General features: G+C 46.5%; 1 protein-coding gene across 2 annotated transcripts in view; it reads right to left on the bottom strand.

Annotated features, from left to right (window-relative positions):
• The window catches only part of LOC135913805 (sodium-dependent nutrient amino acid transporter 1-like), a 107,019-nt gene that overhangs the window by 13,488 nt on the left and 73,196 nt on the right, over positions 1–20,335 (bottom strand). For both annotated transcript variants that reach the window (XM_065446498.1, XM_065446497.1), the window contains 2 exons: positions 10,068–10,167; positions 6,746–6,846 (listed from right to left, as the gene is read on the bottom strand). In XM_065446498.1, coding sequence (XP_065302570.1) covers positions 6,746–6,846; positions 10,068–10,167 — 201 coding nt within the window. The remainder of the gene's footprint in view (positions 1–6,745; positions 6,847–10,067; positions 10,168–20,335) is intronic.

A 20,335-nucleotide genomic window follows, 5' to 3' on the forward strand; every position in this document is an offset into this window, starting at 1 on the left:
TAATTGGATTATTTCTTCAATTTCTTTGTATGCAATTGAATACAAAAATACTTCTTGCTTGCCCATCTTAGGACATTTCTTTAGCACTTCACAGGTGCATGTAAACATTCATGTGATCCTTTTAGGTCTGCTCTCAGAGTCCCTGATCGATAAGCTTACTTCCATAATAAAACAGAAAGCACATTTAGAGTATCTAATTTGTGGCTGTTTAGTTAGTTGCTGCTGCTATTTTACCCCTTAATCATCTGCAGCTATTAGTACTGGCATGAAGCACCACAGTGCGTGTACCAGGAAATTTATTCTCGGGGTTTTGGTGGCAGATAAGCTTGTGCACAACTTCCTATGCAGATACACTTGCTCAGTATCGCCGCTCAGTGAAAGAACGACATATCGGCACAATAACTAGGGACTTCCAATAAGAGAACAGATTCTAGGTATCCTCTACATTAAACACCTTGTTCTCGCCCATCTTAGCACGACAAACTCTAATGTACTAAAGCATATGCATGCTGTGCTCACTTCCACGATAATCTAACGTGCCCAAGAAATATCCTATGTCCCCCAGCAATGATAAAATTTCAGCGCTCCTTTCAACACTCAAATGCGTTTTTGCAATAATTAACACAATTACCCATGAATCCTTGCACTTGTTGCTAAGTATGCATATTAAATATGTTTTAATTAAATGTCCGCAAACGCTCTTTTCTGTTGTTGAAAATAACGAAAAAAATGCAATCACAATTCACTTTTAGCGCTTCATTAGACAAGCTTCAGCGCTACTTTATGCTGTGATGGGTAGAGGCACAAAAATCAACACTGCTTGAATATGAACTTGAGCTGCCTGGTACTTACATTCGAAAAATCCTTGAGCGAAGCACGAGAAAGCCAGTGGTGATTGTTGCAATCGCTCAACCGGTAGCCAAAGGTTGCTGGGATGTGACTAATCACCTGTGACATTACACTAGACATTACAGATGAATGCCGCCCAAAAATAGGCTCCAAATCGCACCATCGGTTGGGGTACGCCAGCCGGCGCAATGTGGTGCACAAGGCTTCACAGCCAGATACTTTAACATTCTGAGCGCTGACGATCTCTTCCGGCACTCTCAGCGCAGAGAGCAGTTCTGCAATATCGTCCCTGTCAAATCGAAACTGCTGTCTAAACGAAGATTGTTCGATTTTTCCAATATCCAGCAGCCCATGACGCGAACGGTACGTCAGCAGCTCTGACTCGCGGCTGCGCCTAATTTCATTTTCCAGCTCGTCTATGCAGTAATCCCCTTTCAGATGCCGTGGCTGCATACGCGCCAGCATGTGGTCGTCGATCTCCGCCCACGTTAGCGCAGACAGGAGGCGATACGTTTCGGCATTCCTAGAGCTATTCGTAGTACAGAGCACAGCGATCGCAATACAAGAAGCCGCATGCTGCGAACGAGGCCAGTAAACACTGGGACACTGGGACGTGCTGCTTCCGGCTATGGTATCGCTTGGCTTGGCTCGATTAAAGCAACGTAATTGTTTTTGGCGACGTCATATGGCACTGCAAACCACGCTCAAACACGCCAGTCGCGTGTTATGCACCTCTATCCAGCCGAGTTTGCGGAACGTCCAATTAAAACTGTCATGAACGTTCGCTGCTTAGCGTACGCTATACTATAGAGTATAGCGTACGCTATAACTATACTATGGCGTATAGCGTACGCTATAGTTGCGTACGCTAAGCTAAAGCTGTCTATTTTCTCACGGTGCCCCGCAAAGACGCAACGAGTCCCTCCATCTCCGTATAGTTCTCGACGCTCTATTTCTGCCGCTTTACACCACTGTCGCCCAGGAGGAGTCATGGTGGTCCAGTTCGCGGTTTTAAGGAGAAAGCCTTAAATCTCTATTTCGAGGTCGTGTTGTAAGGTATAGAAAGTATCCGGTGACCCAAGGAAGGCCAGAAGCGAATCAAAGCATGTCCAGCCATGTATAAGGGGTTATTAATGATCAGCCAAATTCGATTGATTAGTAATTAGATTAAGGTGGATTTAGGTGGATGAAGGCCGATTAAGGTGGATTATGGTGGATTAAGAGGATTAAGGTAGATGAAGGAAGAGTACGGTGGATTAAGGAAGATTGAGGTAAATTAAGGTCGTTCAAGGTGCATTAAGTTGGATGAAAAAATATGAAGGTGGATTACGATAGATTATGATGGATTAGGGAGCACTGAGGTTGATTAAGGTGATTGAGGAAGAGCAAGGTGAACTGCAGTAGGCTTTACAAGGCCTTCGCGTATCTTAGGCGATAGGTAAGGAGACCAGGGAATATTAATTTGCTCTGCACGTAGGTATAAGCCGTGAGCTATCCAACATACTTATTACGGACTCGCCGCGGTGGCTTGGTGGTGCTAAGCACAAGGTGGCTGGTTCCATTTGTGGCCGTGCCGGCTGCATTTCGATGGAGGTGAAATTCAAAAACAAACACGCTCATCTGCTCAGATTTCGGTGCAACTTTTATTTATTTATTTATTTATTTATTTATTTATTTATTTATTTATTTATTTATTTATTTATTTATTTATTTATTTATTTATTTATTTATTTAAGTACTTTCAGGGCCCGAGGGCATTACAGAAGGGAGTGCAGTGCATGGAAGAACAAATGTATATAACACAGAAATGCGGCAATATTGAAAACAAAACGAAGCCACAGCAACATGCAGAATACTGAAAATAAGCAAGATCTTCAATAGCAAATTTAAATAACTCAGTCTCGGTAATTGCGGCCGTTGAGGTAGGCAGGTGGTTACATCACTACTTGTCTTAGGAATGAATGAGTAAAAATATGAGTTAGTTCGAGAAAGTGGGATGCCTACTTTATGACGGTGATCTTTACGGGATGAAATGTACTCTGGCTCAGATAGAAGGACTTCTTTATGATGGTGACGATGATGGATTTTGTGAAAGAGGGGCAACCAAGACACTTTCCTTCGTTAGGAAAGAAGAGGAAGGTTCAAAGTAACTTTCATGGTGGACACACTAGATAGGCAAGAACAGTTGTGAAGTGTGAATCTAGCGCTCCGATTTTGCAGCGATTCCAAAGTTTGAATGACGCACTCAAGATCGGGATCCCGAACCAAGCATGCATATTTCAATTTCGGGCGTACGAGTGATTCATAGAGCAAAAGTTTTAATGAGGATGGTGCCATAGAGAAATTGCACCTTAAATAAACAAGCATGCGATTTGCATTGTTGACAATTAACTTAATATATGTATACCAGGACAGATTATTGGTTATCTAAACAGCTAGGTTGTTAACTTCATCTGGTATTGATAATATTAGTTCAAAGATATTAAAAAATACCATTTCTATATCCAGTAACATTCTGTACCATATATTCAAGCAGTCTTTGTCATCGGGACAGCTGCCCAATGACTGGAAAATGGCCAAATTCATACCCATATTTAAAACAGGGAATGAAAACTCCCCGGAAAATTACCGTCCAATTTCATTGACCTGCATTTGCTGCAAGATGCTCAAACATATAATTGCTTCTCATATTTATTATCACCTAGAGTCCAATAATTTCTTTTTTCGCCATCAACATGGTTTCAGGAAAGGATTATCATGTGAGACACAGTTACTCGAATTCACGGCTGACCTGCACCTTAACATGAACAATACCCAGCAGACCGATTGAATTTTCCTTGACTTTTCCAAATCATTTGATCGTGTAGCTCATTGCCGCCTTATTGCAAAATTAACTGCACTTCGAATTGACTCCTTCACTCTAAGATGACTTCGTAATTTTCTTTCGAATCATCAACAGTTCACAGTAGTAAATAATATCGCTTCGTCTCCTACTTACGTTACTTCTGGTGTGCCTCAGGGCAGCGTTTTGGGCCCTTTACTCCTCCTAACTTACATAAATGATTTGCCACTTCATGTTTCTTCTCGCTTACGTATTTTCGCTGACGACTGCATTATTTACAGATCAATTAACAGTACTGGCGACCACCTGGCCCTTCAAAATGACCTTAGCCTAATTCATAATTTGTGCAACACCTGGTTAATGGCTTTAAATGTATCAAAATGTCAGGTATTTTCTTTTATTCGTAAGCGTGACAACTCACATTTTTTATACAACGTCAATAATAAAGAAGTGTTACATACAGTATCATATAAATATTTGGGTGTTCACCTAACCGAAAACCTTTCCTTGACAGACCACATTGCAGCCGTTTGCGCAAAAGCTTCAAGGACATTAGTTTACCTACGTCGTAATCTGGCTAATTCACCTTCCAACATCCGCAAATTGGCCTTTCAGACATTTGTTCGTCCACAGCTCGAGTATGCATCATCCATTTGGTCCCCACATCCTACATACTTAATCTACATGCTTGAATCAGTCCAGAACCGAGCTGCGCATTTCATTTCACGTAATTATAGCCATCACTCCAGCGTAACGCAAATGAAACTCGTTCATTCCATACAGCCTTTAGTTCTTCGCCGTAATATCGCTCTTTTATCCTTGTTGCACGAATATGTTTATAATGCCACACAATCCACACTGCATATCCAGATCGCCTCGAACACTTCTGGCCGATTAAATGATCACTTAAGTTTTGTGCGCATGTACGGTACGACACATGCTTTTAACTTTTCCGCGCTCCCTACGGCCATTCGCTTGTGGAACAATCTGCCTGATCACATTGCTTCCTAGTCAGATCAAGAAAAATTTCGTGATCTCCTACACGAGCATTTTTCATAATAGCACTTACAAATCACTTTATCTTGTTTCTTACACTTGGCGATGTGCTTCAAACTTGTTGTGATGTTGTTATTTTATTTTTTTTATTGATGCATTGCCATCTCCCTCTTATGAATTGCTATTTTATGCTGCGTCGCGTGTTCACTTGTATGCCCTGTATATATTATTGCTCTTTTGCGTCTTTTTCTCTAAATATCCCTTCAAGAATTGTACTCCCTGGTATGTTCATTTTTCGTGTATTTTACTTTATAGTATTAGTGCCTTACGTTAAGTTTAACTCGTGTTATTTCCTTAAGTGTACCTTTGTGGCCTTTCATTACTTCAGTTGCTCCTTTTTCATGTTTTGATCTTGGTAGTAATGTTGATGAGCCCTGCATTGAGGCGTATCTTTTGTATTACACTTTAGAAAGCTGCTCACTCTTTTTTCTTTCTCTTGATTTTGTAACCCCCCTTACACAATGCCGCAATAGGGCCTTTAAGGGGTTTTAATTAAATAAATAAATAAATAAGGCGTCACGTATTCTAGTGAAAGACCTTCGATCTGTTAATTAAAGGCGCCAGTGGAAACAGGAGGCGTTTCCGAGAAATTCTCATTGATTTGCACTTATTAGGGTTAAGATTCATATTCCAGCTGTGCTCAAATCGGGACGTCTGATCACGTCAGATCAGCTGTCTCGAAATACTGGATATTCTATCGCGAAGACGCTCTAAAAAAAGAAACCCACTCGCGTATTCGGAAACATTTGTTCCCGATCTCAGATAAGTTAAGCGACGCTGATGTTTCATTCGGATTTACACTCACTGGTTCGGATGTACACACACAAGTAGCAGTCCCGTTCAATCATTCTCACCAGCCCTGCGCGCTCACACAACAATTAGCACTCGTCAGTATTCTTTTATCGTAGCGGCTAGGAATTGAGCGTGCATGCGCCGAAACGCGGCATCCAAGATTCATGTCACTGGTGGACTAAAGGACACTTCCTCCTTTCACCTGCCTATGCTGATTCGCTAAAACCCACTTCGAATTCTACAATTGTCGGCGCTCGTTGGTGCTCAAACTCGCGCCCATGCACACGCAAGAGCATCGCCAAGATCAGCAAACTTTCACGCCCTGATCTCAAGAACAAAGCGAGATGTGGAAAGTGAGCTCGGATGGGAAGCGCTCTCGTCTCGCCGGTACGGCCGCTTTGGCATAACTACATGAGCCCAGAAACCACTTGGCGTTGTTCACTTGTCCTACACCAATTGCTTGGTTAAGTTTGGACTGAGCTTCACTGGCACAAATGTGTCGCATTTCGAAGGAATTCAGTACGATCGCAAGGCGCCTATGGAAGATCACGAAAACAGGAACACATCGGCGACACTTACAATTCATTCCGGATTCCCTAGCGCTGCATCTCGGCTTTCTCAATGCTCGAGCATGGGGTTTGTCTAGGCTTATACAGACGGGCCCGGAGAGTGTTTGTACCCTTCACACGAACTGCTGCCTACTTCCCTGCGCCGGCAAACATCTCGTGATCTCGTTTCTTTCTTCTTTTTTTTTTTGACACCCGCCGTAGAGGCTTGGTGGTTATGGCGTTCCTCTGCTAAGCACTAGCTCGCCTGTCTGATTCCCGGCCGCGGTAGCCACATTTACAACAGGGCGCAAATGCAAGAACGCCCGTGTACCTTACATTTGGTGCACATTTTAAAAAGACGCACGTGGTACAAACAATCCAGAGTTTCCCACTACGGCATGTTTAAACATGCGGTCGTGCTGCGGGCAGATATAGGACACCAGGATTCAATACATCTAAATCTCTACGGGGACAATACGCATGTGCAAGACATGTGAACCGGTAACACGTCCGCTCTTTCCCCGCGCATTCCTAATCGCGTGGCCCTGCCGGAGAAATATGCGGAAATGTACCACCACCATTTTATAATGCGTGCGACCATAAGGTGTCCAGCCCCGTTTGTTCCGCACTTACGGTCCCGTCGTGAGCAGTTCCTTACCGTGAGTACCATTGGAATGACCGAGGTCCAGAGCACCTGAAGGACCCTCCAGGGCGTTCTCTCCAGCATGAGGTCACAGTCGATCATCACGCGTTCGAGACCTGCCACAATAATCCTTGCTTCACTTCAAGGGCAATAAAATAGTTGTGCACATACACTCTAAGAAGAAAAGGAGGAAATGGGGTATTGAGGTTACTCCTTTAGGGGAGCAACTGATCTGCCACAACCATTCCTCCCTTTAGGGGGTAAGTGCGAGGGGATGAACTGTTACTCCCCATGCCGTTACTCCTCCGAGGACTAACAGTTGCTCTTTTCCGATGCTCCTCAAAGGAGTAACGGTGATTATTTCCGATGCTCCGCAAAGGTCGAATTAATGAAATTATGCATTTATACGCTAATAAAAAAGATTACTGAGCTGAAAAAAAAAGAAAAAAAAGGGGCCCCAAAGCAGGATTCGAACTCACGTCCTCGCGCTCCCGTGTTAGCTACTCTAACCACTGCACCACGGCAGATTTTTTTTTCTTTCTTTCATGGTATTTATTACAGTAGCAAGAACCCGATATTCACCCGTCAAGCAATCTGCCGTGGTGACTATGCACCACGGCAGATTGCTTGACGGGACTAGGAAATTGAGACAGGTTAAGCATCTAAACGCAGGTGCGGCAATGTAAAAGCGACTCGGCATTTTGTGTATGTTGTGCGGGGAGAGTGTAACGTTGAGTGTACTTGCAACCATCAGTGAGTGCGAAAAGAAATATGCCCGAGTATTCTTAGGGTGCTTTAAACTGAGGCACTACACGATGTAAACGTGTAGCGAGCTCAAACGGGGCACCTAAGACGACAGAGACGGACAATTGCTCTGTCGCTTAGTCTGTCCCGTTTGAGCTACACATCGCTTCAGTTAAGTTCGTAATCTCCTTGGAACGGAAGGAACTTAGGTACTATTGACCAGCAAAATCTGGCAGTCTATCAATGACTTGCGCGTTTAATTTCTATCGCTCACTTATGGGGTGCGCACGAAGGGCATGGCTCTTCACATTCCAACATTAAATTTCACGCAATTTTCTCACGAAGAGGCAAAGTGCTGCTTTGCATGTAGTTCAATGGACAGTGCACGAACTTCGAACTATTCACGATTTATAGACAATACAGTTTTTGTCGCATCACTGCACGACACGGACGAAAACAGCGGAGCGCATGGGGAGTAACTGTTGCCGTTCGTCCTCCCGTTGCTCTCTTTCAGACCAGGGACTAAACACTTACTCTCCAAAATTTGCACACGGCACACACATCCATGCAGTTACTCCCTTGAGGGACGAAAGCGCCCTTTTTGGGACGAACTGCGCAGTTACTCCCGTTTTGCCCGGAATTCTTCTTAGAGTGTAGCTTACTTAAGAGAGCAGCCATTGAGCCCAGTATTCAGAATATGTGGAGGCACATAATCATTAGCCGCTACAATAGCAATAACACGAGATAACGTCACCAACGTCGTCATTTCTTCTGGATCTTGAATAACAGCATCCGCGAAATTAACTAATATTTCAACGACTATTTGTGTGTTTCATCTAGTCGCTTTCTTGTACTTTATTTATTTAAAAAGTTTTTTTCTTGCTCTTAGTTGTATTATAGTGAGAAATCATATCATCGGGATGCTGTTCTATGCCTAAACCAATAATCTGGTGCCCACTCACTGCCTAAAGTCATCCGAGCTTTGGCTCCTGAGGAAAACTTATGAAACGGTGACTAGGCAAAGAGACAAAGAAACACAGGGGTAGGTTTCGCGAATAGGGTTTGACGCCCAAACACCCTCGCACATGGGAGACGCACTTTCCGTTACTGGTCTCTATTCTGTAAAGTACGCTGCATTCGGTGCATGTTACGTTATAACAACGCCAGCATAAGCTGGAGAAGGTGTCGACCGAGGGCACGTGACAGGAGAACCTGCAGCAGATTTTCTTTTTTGAAAAAAACTGGAAACGAGATGAACATGGCAAACGGAGCACTCCTGGCAAAGAAAAGGGATATTTCACCACATATGCTCTGACTGCACATTCGACGGGTTGCTACAGCGCTCCGATTCGATTTCCAGCGATGCGGAAACCTCTCGAGATTGGAGCCAGATAAAGCCTGTACTAGCCGAAATTTCAGCTGTTGCTAGAGCAATGGAAGGGGCCACGTGACAAGGAACTGCGTCAGACATCGGGCCCGCTCAAGACTCGAAGGTGAAAACGCCTTCAAGCGCTCTGAATGAACAAAGAGAATGTGTTCCTAGCGCTGAATTTAGACCTGCAGCACGTAGAGCTCTCGGGAGCGTTCGAAAGCAACCAGTCGAATTGAGCAGAGTCACTCAACATTGAAGGACCTGGCAGCATCGTTCACAACAATTATGACGATATGCATTCAAATTACGCGAGATCACTTTCCCCCTGCCTTCAAGCTGCATAAATTCTTTTAGTAAGAAGTATGCCGCATTCTGTGTCTACATGTGTTTATTTGGCAGAGCTCGGAGCAGCGCAACGTCGACGGGCAGGGCAGTCACAGCTTCCAAGCACGAGAGCTGTTGCTGAGCAGGAGTGCTCGGCCCACTAGCATTTAGAGCCTGTAGCGCTGAACCCACTAGCGTCTCTCTTCGCTACATGTGCTATATTTTCCAACAGACACAGAAAACTTCATTTTTGGTAATTGTATAATCAGTAACGAGGGATACTATACCGCTAAGCTACCACAAACACTTTCTATTCCACGTATGCAATCAGCTCTTCACGACTGGCCAGAATTTTCGAGCCAATCCCACTCTGCCTCCCTGTCACCCGACTTAACGAAAACTGCGAAAGCTTTCGTCGAAATGCTTGCGTCGGTGGCTACGTAAATGTGACATCAGGAGATTGGAATAGTTTTACGTTATAGGGCCCAACATCCTAATTTTACCTCAGCGTTACCTAACCATTCGATATCCTGTCATACTACAGATTAGAACAAGCGCGGTTATTAACATGTGCGAAGTCTGCATGCATCTGATTTATCATTCTCTGACGAGGGGATTGGAATGCGTTTATAGGATGTCATACATTTTCCGTCGACTTAACTAATGTTGCAACCAGTAATGACGGGAAAACAGTACCATTATCGAGTGCTCCTCCATCTCATACTTTATTCGTTGTTACGGTTCGTTTTCACAGCTTCCGCGCTGGCGGAGCAGCAGCGATAGCGCCCAACTGCTAGCTGCACGTGCTTACCACATCCATGCATATCACATTCATGTGTGCTAACTAGACGTGCAGACGTACGGCCAACGAAATGCTCGTGCCCCATTCTCACTTACCATAGAGTTGGAAGACAACCAGCAACTCGCCGATGATGTTGGTGAAACCGACAACGTAATAAAGGTACTCCAGGATAAGGACCTTTATGTAGGGGCCAGCCTAAGGGATAGTAAGAAACATTACAAGGAGGACTAAGATACGGTAATTTCGCACAACGGCATGTAATAATTAGGTATTAACAAGTTCCGGTTCTCGTTTCAATAAATATCGGCGCCCTTGACAAACAAATTGTCAAGTTTTTTTGCAAGGCGAAAGCCTTAAGTGGCTCGCGGGTCGCAAAATCTGTTGTCCTGCATTATCGAAAAATTGACCGTCCAGCGTATGGCACCAAAATTTACGATGCCACCCACCACCATTGGTGGGTCCCGAACCCACAACTTCTGCTAGGAGTTGAACCCACGACCTTTGGTGTTAATGAAAACGAGGGTAATTAGGCAAAGATAATAAACTGGTGGACTGGGCGGAAAAGGCCAAGGAGGCCCAGGGCCTTACTTGAGCCCTAACCCTCAGCCACGTCCCTCTTTAGCCTTCCCCCTTTCAATAAAGTTTATCAACACCACCACTAGAATTAAGGCACTCGAAGCCACAATCTTTGCTGAGCGAAAACAAGTAACAGGAAGTAAGAACGCATTCGAACAGGAATGTCAAATAATTTAATGAATGTGTCGTGAGCGTACAGGCTTTCGCCTTCATCCTCCTTCGCGCATGCTGAAACGTGTGTCAACTTTTTCTCTTTTTTTTACAATATGAAAGTTAATCAGTTTATTTTCTTACCTTCTTTCCTCAAAGCCAAACGCCTACGTGCAGCCGTGCTTATCTTGGAGGTGCAGTTCGTGCAGTTTGTCAACCCAATTAAACATATTGTGGTCCCTAATTGCGTACTGTGCAATAATAAAATTGTTGCCATCTTACGCAAAAATAAAGTCCACCTCTTGCCGCCATGATGCGTAGGCAACGGCTTTAGAGGCCAGCCATGTGGTTCAGCGAATGTGCCTAAAATGTGGTGCAATGTTTTGCCAACAGGCGATGGAATTATCACGGTAAGGAATGCACGGGACCCAAACGGATATGAAGAGCCGAGCTCGGTGTCAACACCGGCGTAAGACGGAAAGGAATAAATTATATCTCGTACTTTCATCGCCACATATTCATCACCATAATAAGAGGAAACATACTTCTTAATTTGAGTAAGTAGAAATGAGCACCGATTGGGCGCAATGTATCTACTGCTGTGAAACGCTACGAAGTTCCCGAGCAAAGTTTCATGAGTTTTGTTTTAAGTTGAGAAATTGCGGTACAATTACTACTCCTGGTTCAACCAAAAAATTCCACTAATAAATTTGGCATATCGTATTGGCTGTTTTTATAGCCTTAAGAGGAAGCTTTACCTCGAGAACAACTTCAATGTCACCTATTAAAACGCCTGTGAAACACAAAAGTGCTTTTATGATACAATGGCGGCGCCGATTTCAAATAAGCTTTGTTGCATTAGAGAGACAGAGGTAACTTCTAGCAAATGCTGCGAGCACAAGTTTCATTTGAGACCTTGAATTTACTATAACGAAAGTTTACGAAAATCGGCAAGTTGGGAAAATAGAATCCCGAAGAGTACCGATTCGTAACTTTGCATCTAAAATAGGTATTTAAGATCTGTGAAGTGCATGCGCATAAAACTAAAAAAAAACTGGATATAATTTAGAGATGGCGTGAAATCGTTAGAATGTTTACAAGGCAATTTACAATCGCGAGCACATGTCGTGCTCGCAATTCAATGGTGTATTTCCGAGTGATTAATGCTACACCAGTATTGTCTTCTTTTCATCTAGAGTTGACATGCTTCTGTTTTCTATTTTAAGTTTACAATGCCCTAAACTTGATACTGGAGCTTTACAAAACATTTCAATAATTATATCTCTTCTCTGAAAACATTACTTTCATAAATCAAAAATATACTTTTCAAAGTTACTATATACTTACTACTACTTGTCCTTGTGATGTCCTGCATCGCCCACCCCTCACGTAATACATCAAGTATGGACATTCGAGGTATCCACATATCCTAATTTTTTACAAAAATTGCTAGATGGTGCTGCGATCATTCTGCAATCATGGTGAAGTTGGATAGTACATTTTTCTTTTTTGATAGTTGTTCTCATGACTTGAGCCATCGTTCTTTAGCGTTACTTACTACAATTTTTGCTCTAAATTTACAACCAATTAAATTTTTCTAAACATGCGAATGCAGTACATTTTCGGCAACGGGCATCAGCACTGCTTAGGGTTCTGTGCATAACACCATATTTCGATCGTTCAAAACAATTGCTTATAGCAGAGTCGCAAAACCGTTAGATGTTAAGATGAAAAAGTGTACATTCATGTACTAATAATTATTCCAATACTCACTAAACCACCATACTTGAAGTTCAATAATGTTGCAGGAAGCTCTATGATATAAATAAATAAATAACAAATATATCAACAAACGTATTGTGCCTCCTGCATTCACATTGACCGTGAAAATTACGACGATTGCGTTTAGCGCTAATCATTCCAAACTAGTAAACGGTGAGCCACAGTGTTAAGTCAGATTCGGTTAAGGTAAACAAAGTGCGCCGCGCCGCCTTTTACTTCGCGCAATGTTGCCGGCGAAATGCCGATAGTAATAGCTCAAAGAAGCGTGCCATGAAGCACGTAAAACACGATGCCGCGATATTTACAATGGGACCGCGAGGAATAGTTGCTCAGCGCATGCGTCTCTTGTACATGAACATGAGCTCAATCGCTAGATCATTGTACATGAACTAGCGATTGACGAGGGGAATTCAACTTATCCGCATGGAAGTCCTTCACACTGCTCAGTCAACCGTACGAGCAAACCTCTCGAATGTACACCCACGTCAGAATCCCGTATCACTGTTTTCGCGGAAACCATTATAACCTAAAATTAGCCGCAAATCAGTGCGAAAGGTGGATGATTAATCATGAGAGAAAAATTTGCTATGCCCGCGAATGTAGCACTGAGGTGGCAAGGAAGCTTTTCCCTGTACGTATAGCTTCGTGCAACAGTTGAGTGGATGACCTGTCCGTTCAACAATTAGAATTAGTTAGCAACGGCTGCATTGTCGGCACACGCTGCACTACACAATGAATATTCATTCATTGTGTATATACATATATTCATTCATTATATATATACATGTATATATATATATACATATATATATAAATACATATATATATACATATATATATACACATACATATATACATATATATATACACATACATATACACATGTATATATATATATATATATATATATATATATATATATATACACACATATATATACACATATATATATATATATATATATATATATATATATATATATATATATATATATATATATATATATATATTGTCACGTGGTAGTGACGGTGAAGAAAGAAGCAATACGGTGGAATACAAAACTAGCTTTTATTGGGCGAACCTGTGCCCACAAAAACAGGCTACACTTATAGCACAACGATAGCGGCGAACACGGTCGGCGATCGTCGGAAAAACAGATCAGCGGGTCAAGCGCGTCGGCTTTTACAGATCAGTCGTCGAATGTTCCAGATTAACTGATGGGACCCGCGTGTCTTCCACAAAGTTCTACACCATTCGTGTCACGCGATGAAATCTGATAACACAAGGTTCGGTGACACCAGACACGCGGATAGAAGCGTCGATAACTTTCCAGAAACGTCGGATACATGCAGGCGCGTACCTCGCTCTGCGATTACAGTTGTTAAGCGGCGAAACGTGGTTGCCCGATAAAGATAAGTACACGTGTCATTACCCCCTTCTTAAAAAGCATCGACTCGATGCTGCAAACAAACGAAAGTAACAAAGAAAAGTACTCGTAGCAAAGAAAACAACAAACTAAGGAAGTTCATCAGCGTCCGTAAAATGGTTTAAGGCGCACCACGTGGACCACTTCAGATCGTGCGCGGCGCCGCTGTGAGTGCGAAATGCCGTCTGGCACGACCTCATAGTCTAGTGCGCCAATACGTCGGATGACCTTGTAGGGTCCGAAATAGCGTCGCAGCAGCTTCTCACTGAGTCCTCGCCGGCGTATCGGGGTCCATACCCAAACACGGTCGCCGGGCTGGTACTCGACGAAGCGTCGTCGGAGGTTGTAGTGTCGGCTGTCGGTACGCTGCTGGTTCTTGATCCGTAGGTGGGCGAGCTGTCGGGCTTCTTCGGCGCGCTGGAGATAGGTAGCGACGTCAAGATTCTCCTCGTCAGTGACGTGCGGCAGCATGGCGTCGAGCGTCGTCGTCGGGTTCCTGCCGTAAACCAACTTGAATGGCGTGATCTGTGTTGTTTCTTGCACCGCCGTGTTGTAGGCGAAGGTGACATACTGCAGGACCGCGTCCCACGTCTTGTGCTCGACGTCGACGTACATTGCTAGCATGTCGGCGAGGGTCTTGTTCAGGCGCTCCGTGAGACCATTCGTCTGCGGATGGTAGGCAGTTGTCCTCCTGTGGCTCGTCTGGCTGTACTGCAGAATGGCTTGGGTGAGCTCTGCTGTAAAAGCCGTTCCTCTGTCGGTGATGAGGACTTCTGGGGCACCATGTCGCAGCAGGATGTTCTCGACGAAAAATTTCGCCACTTCGGCTGCGCTGCCTTTCGGTAGAGCTTTGGTTTCAGCAAAGCGGGTGAGATAGTCCGTCGCCACGATGATCCACTTATTCCTGGATGTTGACATCGGAAACGGCCCCAACAAATCCATCCCAATCTGCTGAAATGGACGACGAGGAGGTTCGATCGGCTGTAGTAATCCTGCTGGCCTTGTCGGTGGTGTCTTGCGTCGTTGACAGTCTCTGCATGTCTTGACGTAACGGGCGACGTCGGCGGTCAAACGCGGCCAGTAATACTTTTCCTGTATCCTCGACAGCGTCCGGGAGAATCCGAGGTGCCCAGCGGTTGGATCGTCGTGTAGGGCGTGCAGTATTTCTGGACGGAGCGCTGACGGCACCACAAGAAGGTAGCTGGCGTGGACTGGTGACAAGTTTTTCTTCACGAGCAGGTTGTTTCGTAGCGTGAACGAAGACAACACGCGCTTAAATGCCCTAGGGACAACGTCGGTGTTCCCTTTCAAATACTCGACGAGGCCTTTTAGCTCCGGGTCTGCTCGTTGCTGTTTAGTGAAGTCTTCCGCGCTTATTATCCCAAGGAAGGCGTCGTCGTCCACGTCGTCTTGCGGCTGGGGATCGATTGGGGCGCGTGATAAGCAGTCGGCGTCGGAGTGTTTTCTTCCAGACTTGTATATTACCGTTACGTCATATTCTTGTAGTCTGAGGCTCCATCGCGCCAGCCGTCCTGAAGGGTCCTTTAAGTTAGCTAGCCAACACAACGCGTGGTGGTCGCTGACGACTTTGAATGGCCTGCCATAGAGGTAAGGGCGGAATTTAGCTGTAACCCAAATGATGGCGAGGCATTCCTTTTCAGTCGTAGAATAATTGCTTTCCGCTTTTGACAGCGACCGGCTAGCATACGATATCACCCGTTCAAGTCCTTCTTTCCTCTGGACTAGGACGGCACCGAGGCCTAGGCTACTGGCGTCAGTGTGGATTTCAGTATCGGCGTCCTCGTCGAAGTGTGCAAGTACCGGCGGCGACTGCATGCGTCGTTTGAGTTCTTGAAATGCGTCGGCCTGCGGCTTTTCCCAATTGAACTCGACATCAGATTTCGTTAGATGTGTTAGCGGCTCCGCGATGCGCGAAAAGTCCTTGACAAAGTGCCTATAGTGGGCACACATGCCAAGGAATCTGCGCACTGCCTTCTTGTCGATTAGCTGCGGGAACTTTGCGATGGCAGCTGTCTTCTGCGGGTCGGGGCGTACTCCAGATTTGCTGATGACATGGCCTAGGAATAGAAGCTCATCGTAAGCGAAGTGACACTTTTCCGGCTTCAGGCTGAGCCTTGATGACTTGATGGCCTCTAATACTGTCGCAAGCCGCTTAAGGTGATCGTCGAAATTTCCGGCGAAGACGACGACGTCATCCAAGTAAACAAGACAGGTCTGCCACTTAATAATAATAATATATGGGGTTTTACGTGCCAAAACCACTTTCTGATTATGAGGCACGCCGTAGTGGGGGACTCCGGAAATTTTGACCACCTGGGGTTCTTTAACGTGCACCTAAATCTAAGTACACGGGTGTTTTCGCATTTCGCCCCCATCGAAATGCGGCCGCTGTGGCCGGGATTCGATCCCGCGACCTCGTGCTCAGCAGCCTAACACCATAGCCACTGAGCAACCACGGCGGGTGGGTCTGCCACTTCAATCCTGCTAAAACCGTGTCCATCACGCGCTGGAACGTTGCAGGCGCCGAGCACAGTCCAAATGGCATAACCTTGAATTCATAGAGGCCGTCTGGCGGGATGAAGGCGGCCTTTTCGCGATCCCTTTCGTCGACTTCTATTTGCCAGTAGCCAGACTTGAGGTCCATCGATGAGAAGTATTTAGCATTGCAGAGCCGATCTAATGCGTCGTCTATCCGTGGGAGGGGGTATACGTCTTTCTTCGTGATTTTGTTCAGTCGACGATAATCGACGCAGAAACGTAGGGTTCCGTCCTTTTTCTTCACTAAAACAACTGGAGACGCCCACGGGCTTTTCGACGGCTGGATGATGTCGTCACGCAGCATTTCGTCGACTTGTTGTCTTATAGCTTCGCGTTCTCGCGTCGAAACTCGGTAAGGGCTCTGGCGTAGTGGTCGAGCGCTCTCTTCGGTGATTATGCGATGCTTTGCGACTGGTGTTTGTCGAATCCTTGATGACGTCGAAAATCAGTCTTTGTACCGTCGAAGCAGACTTCTGAGCTCTTGCTGCTTAATCACGGGGAGACTTGGATTTATGTTGAAGTCTGGCTCGGGAACTACGGTCGTCGGGGTAGATGCAACAGAATCCGAGAGGACAAAGGCATCGCTGGTTTCCTGTATTTCCTCGATGAATGCGATCGTCGTGCCCTTGTTGATGTGCTTGAACTCCTGGCTGAAGTTTGTCAGCAACACTCTCGTGTTTCCTCCGTGCAGTCGAGCGATCCCTCTTGCGACGCAAATTTCACGGTCGAGTAGTAGACGTTGGTCGCCTTCGATGACGCCTTCTACGTCAGCGGGTGTTTCGGTGCAGACCGAAATAACTATGCTGGAGCGAGGCGGGATGCTCACTTGATCTTCGAGCACACTCAAGGCGTGGTGGCTACAAGGGCGCTCCGATGGTATCGCTTGATCTTCCGACAGCGTTATTGACTGCGACTTCAGGTCGATGATGGCGCCGTGTTGGCTCAGGAAGTCCATGCCGAGAATGACGTCTCGTGAACACTGTTGCAGGATAACGGAGGTGGCAGGGTAAGTCTGGTCATGAATGGTAATTCTTGCCGTGCAGATTCCAGTCGGCGTAATGAGGTGCCCTCCAGCGGTCCGAATTTGGGGGCCCTCCCATGCAGTCTTAACCTTCTTCAACTGGGCGGCGATGTGTCCACTCATTACGGAGTAATCGGCCCCTGTGTCGACTAAGGCAGTGACTGCGTGGCCGTCGAGAAGCACGTCAAGGTCGGTGGTTCTTTGTCTGGCGTTGCAGTTAGGTCGTGGCGTCGGATCACGGCTGCGTCGTGTTGAACTGAAGCTGGAACGTCGCTTCATCAAGTCGTCTTTCGCCGGTGTAGTCTTGGCTTCCTGACTTCGTCGGGACGGCGGCGTGTCGTCATTAGGTCGTCGAGATGGTTTCTTCGTCGTCTTCGTCGGCGGCGGAGGATCTTCGTCAGTTCGACGAACAGCAACCGCACCTCCATCGGTTGCTGCTTTTAGTTTTCCGGATATGGGCTCGCAGAGCGGCCCCGGGCTGGGCCGGTGTATGGTCGGTGCTGCGGCGACAGGTAGCGGCCTGGTGACGGCGAACGGGACGGTCGTCGAGGGCTCCACTGAGTAGCGGCGAGGTAATCGGCGATGTGACGAGGGCGTTCACCTTCCCTCGGGCGCTGTGCGTTCACGGCGAAGCCTCGCAATCCCAGGTCGCAGTATGGGCATCGGCGGTACACGTGCCCGGCTTCGCCACAGTGGTAGCAGAGCGGGTGGTGGTCAGGAGCGCGCCAAATGTCGGTCTTCCTCGGGTAGCTCCGCTGGGCGACGGGTGGGCGCGCTGTCGGCGGCGGCGGCGGTGGACGACGGAATTGCGTCGTTGCAGGGCCCTGGCGTGGTCGCGGAGGGGGACCTTGACGGCGTGCGACGGCGGCGTATGTCATCGCTTCTGGCTGGGGCTGCGGTAATTGTGGTTGCAGCTCGGGAACTCCAAGTGATCGGTGCACCTCTTCTTTCACAATCTCGGCGATCGAAGCCACTTGGGGCTGCGACGAAGGCAGGACCTTGCGCAGTTCTTCGCGCACAATGGCCCTGATGGTCTCCTGAAGGTTGTCGGAATCGAGTCCTTGGATGGCGCACTGCGGCGTGAGCCCCTGGCGGTTATATTGCCGGGTGCGCATCTCCAGAGTTTTCTCGATCGTCGATGCCTCTGCAGAAAACTCAGCTACGGTCTTCGGCGGGTTACGGATAAGTCCTGCGAAAAGTTCTTGCTTGACACCCCGCATCAGGAAGCGGACTTTTTTCTCCTCTGGCATTTCTGGATCGGCATGCCGGAAAAGACGGGCCATCTCCTCTGTGAAGATCGCGATCGTCTCGTTTGGCAGCTGCACTCTGGTTTCTAGTAGTGCTTGGGCTCGCTCTTTTCGTACGACGCTTGTAAACGTTTGCAAGAAGCTGCTTCGGAACAGGTCCCACGTCGTTAAGGTGGCTTCCCGATTCTCGAACCAGATCCTGGCGGCGTCTTCCAGTGCGAAATAGACATGCCGCAGCTTGTCGTCGCTTGCCCAGTTGTTAAACGTAGCGACCCTCTCAAACGTTTCCAGCCAGGTTTCAGGGTCCTCAAATGTGGAACCGCGGAACGTCGGTGGTACCCTGGGCTGCTGCAGGACGATGGGGGACGCTGGGGCTGCCATTGCGGTTGCCTTGGCCACAATCTTCTTGGTCTTCTCAGGTAGAAGTCCGTGCTCCGGGGGCAGCTGTTGAAGACGGCGGCTTGCTCGGTGGTCCGGGACTACGTTGGTGTTCTGTTTGCGGTCTGGGCTGGGATCACGGCTTGTCGGGGGCGTCCTGTACATGGACGAAAAGCACCTCCACCAGATGTCACGTGGTAGTGACGGTGAAGAAAGAAGCAATACGGTGGAATACAAAACTAGCTTTTATTGGGCGAACCTGTGCCCACAAAAACAGGCTACACTTATAGCACAACGATAGCGGCGAACACGGTCGGCGATCGTCGGAAAAACAGATCAGCGGGTCAAGCGCGTCGGCTTTTATAGATCAGTCGTCGAATGTTCCAGATTAACTGATGGGACCCGCGTGTCTTCCACAAAGTTCTACACCATTCGTGTCACGCGATGAAATCTGATAACACAAGGTTCGGTGACACCAGACACGCGGATAGAAGCGTCGATAACTTTCCAGAAACGTCGGATACATGCAGGCGTGTACCTCGCTCTGCGAAGTTGTTAAGCGGCGAAACGTGGTTGCCCGATAAAGATAAGTACACGTGTCAATATATATATATATATATATATATATACATACATACATACATACATACATTGTCACGTGGTAGGGAAGTATAAAGCACACAGTCGGCTACCATCAAAGTCTGATCAGCGGGTCAAGCGCGTCGGCTTTTATACATCAGTAGTCGAATGTTCCAGAGGAAACGTGCTAGGACTCACGTGTCTTCCACAAAGTTCTACACTATTCGCGTCGCGAATACATCTAATCAGATTATGCAAGGTTCGGTGACAGACAGCGGATGGAACCAACGATAACATTCCATAAACTTCCCATACATGCAGGCGCGCCCTGCGCTGTGCGATAACTTTTGTTAGGCGGTGAAACGTGGTCGCCCGATATAGGTAAACTAGTACACGTGTCAACATATATATATAGATATATATATATGTGTGTGTGTGTGTGTGTGTGTGTGTGTGTGTGTGTGTGTGTGTGTGTGTGTGTGTGTGTGTGTGTGTGTGTGTGTGTGTGTGTGTGTGTGTGTGTGTGTGTGTGTGTGTGTGTGTGTGTGTGTGTGTGTGTGCGCACAAAGTGCTCTTAGTGTAAGAAGTTGGCATTCATGAGCTCTATTTGTTTTCAGTCCTGTTTGACGAATAATGAGAGGCGGA

The sequence above is a fragment of the Dermacentor albipictus genome, chromosome 6 (assembly GCF_038994185.2).
Source record: "Dermacentor albipictus isolate Rhodes 1998 colony chromosome 6, USDA_Dalb.pri_finalv2, whole genome shotgun sequence".
Lineage (NCBI taxonomy): Eukaryota > Metazoa > Arthropoda > Arachnida > Ixodida > Ixodidae > Dermacentor > Dermacentor albipictus.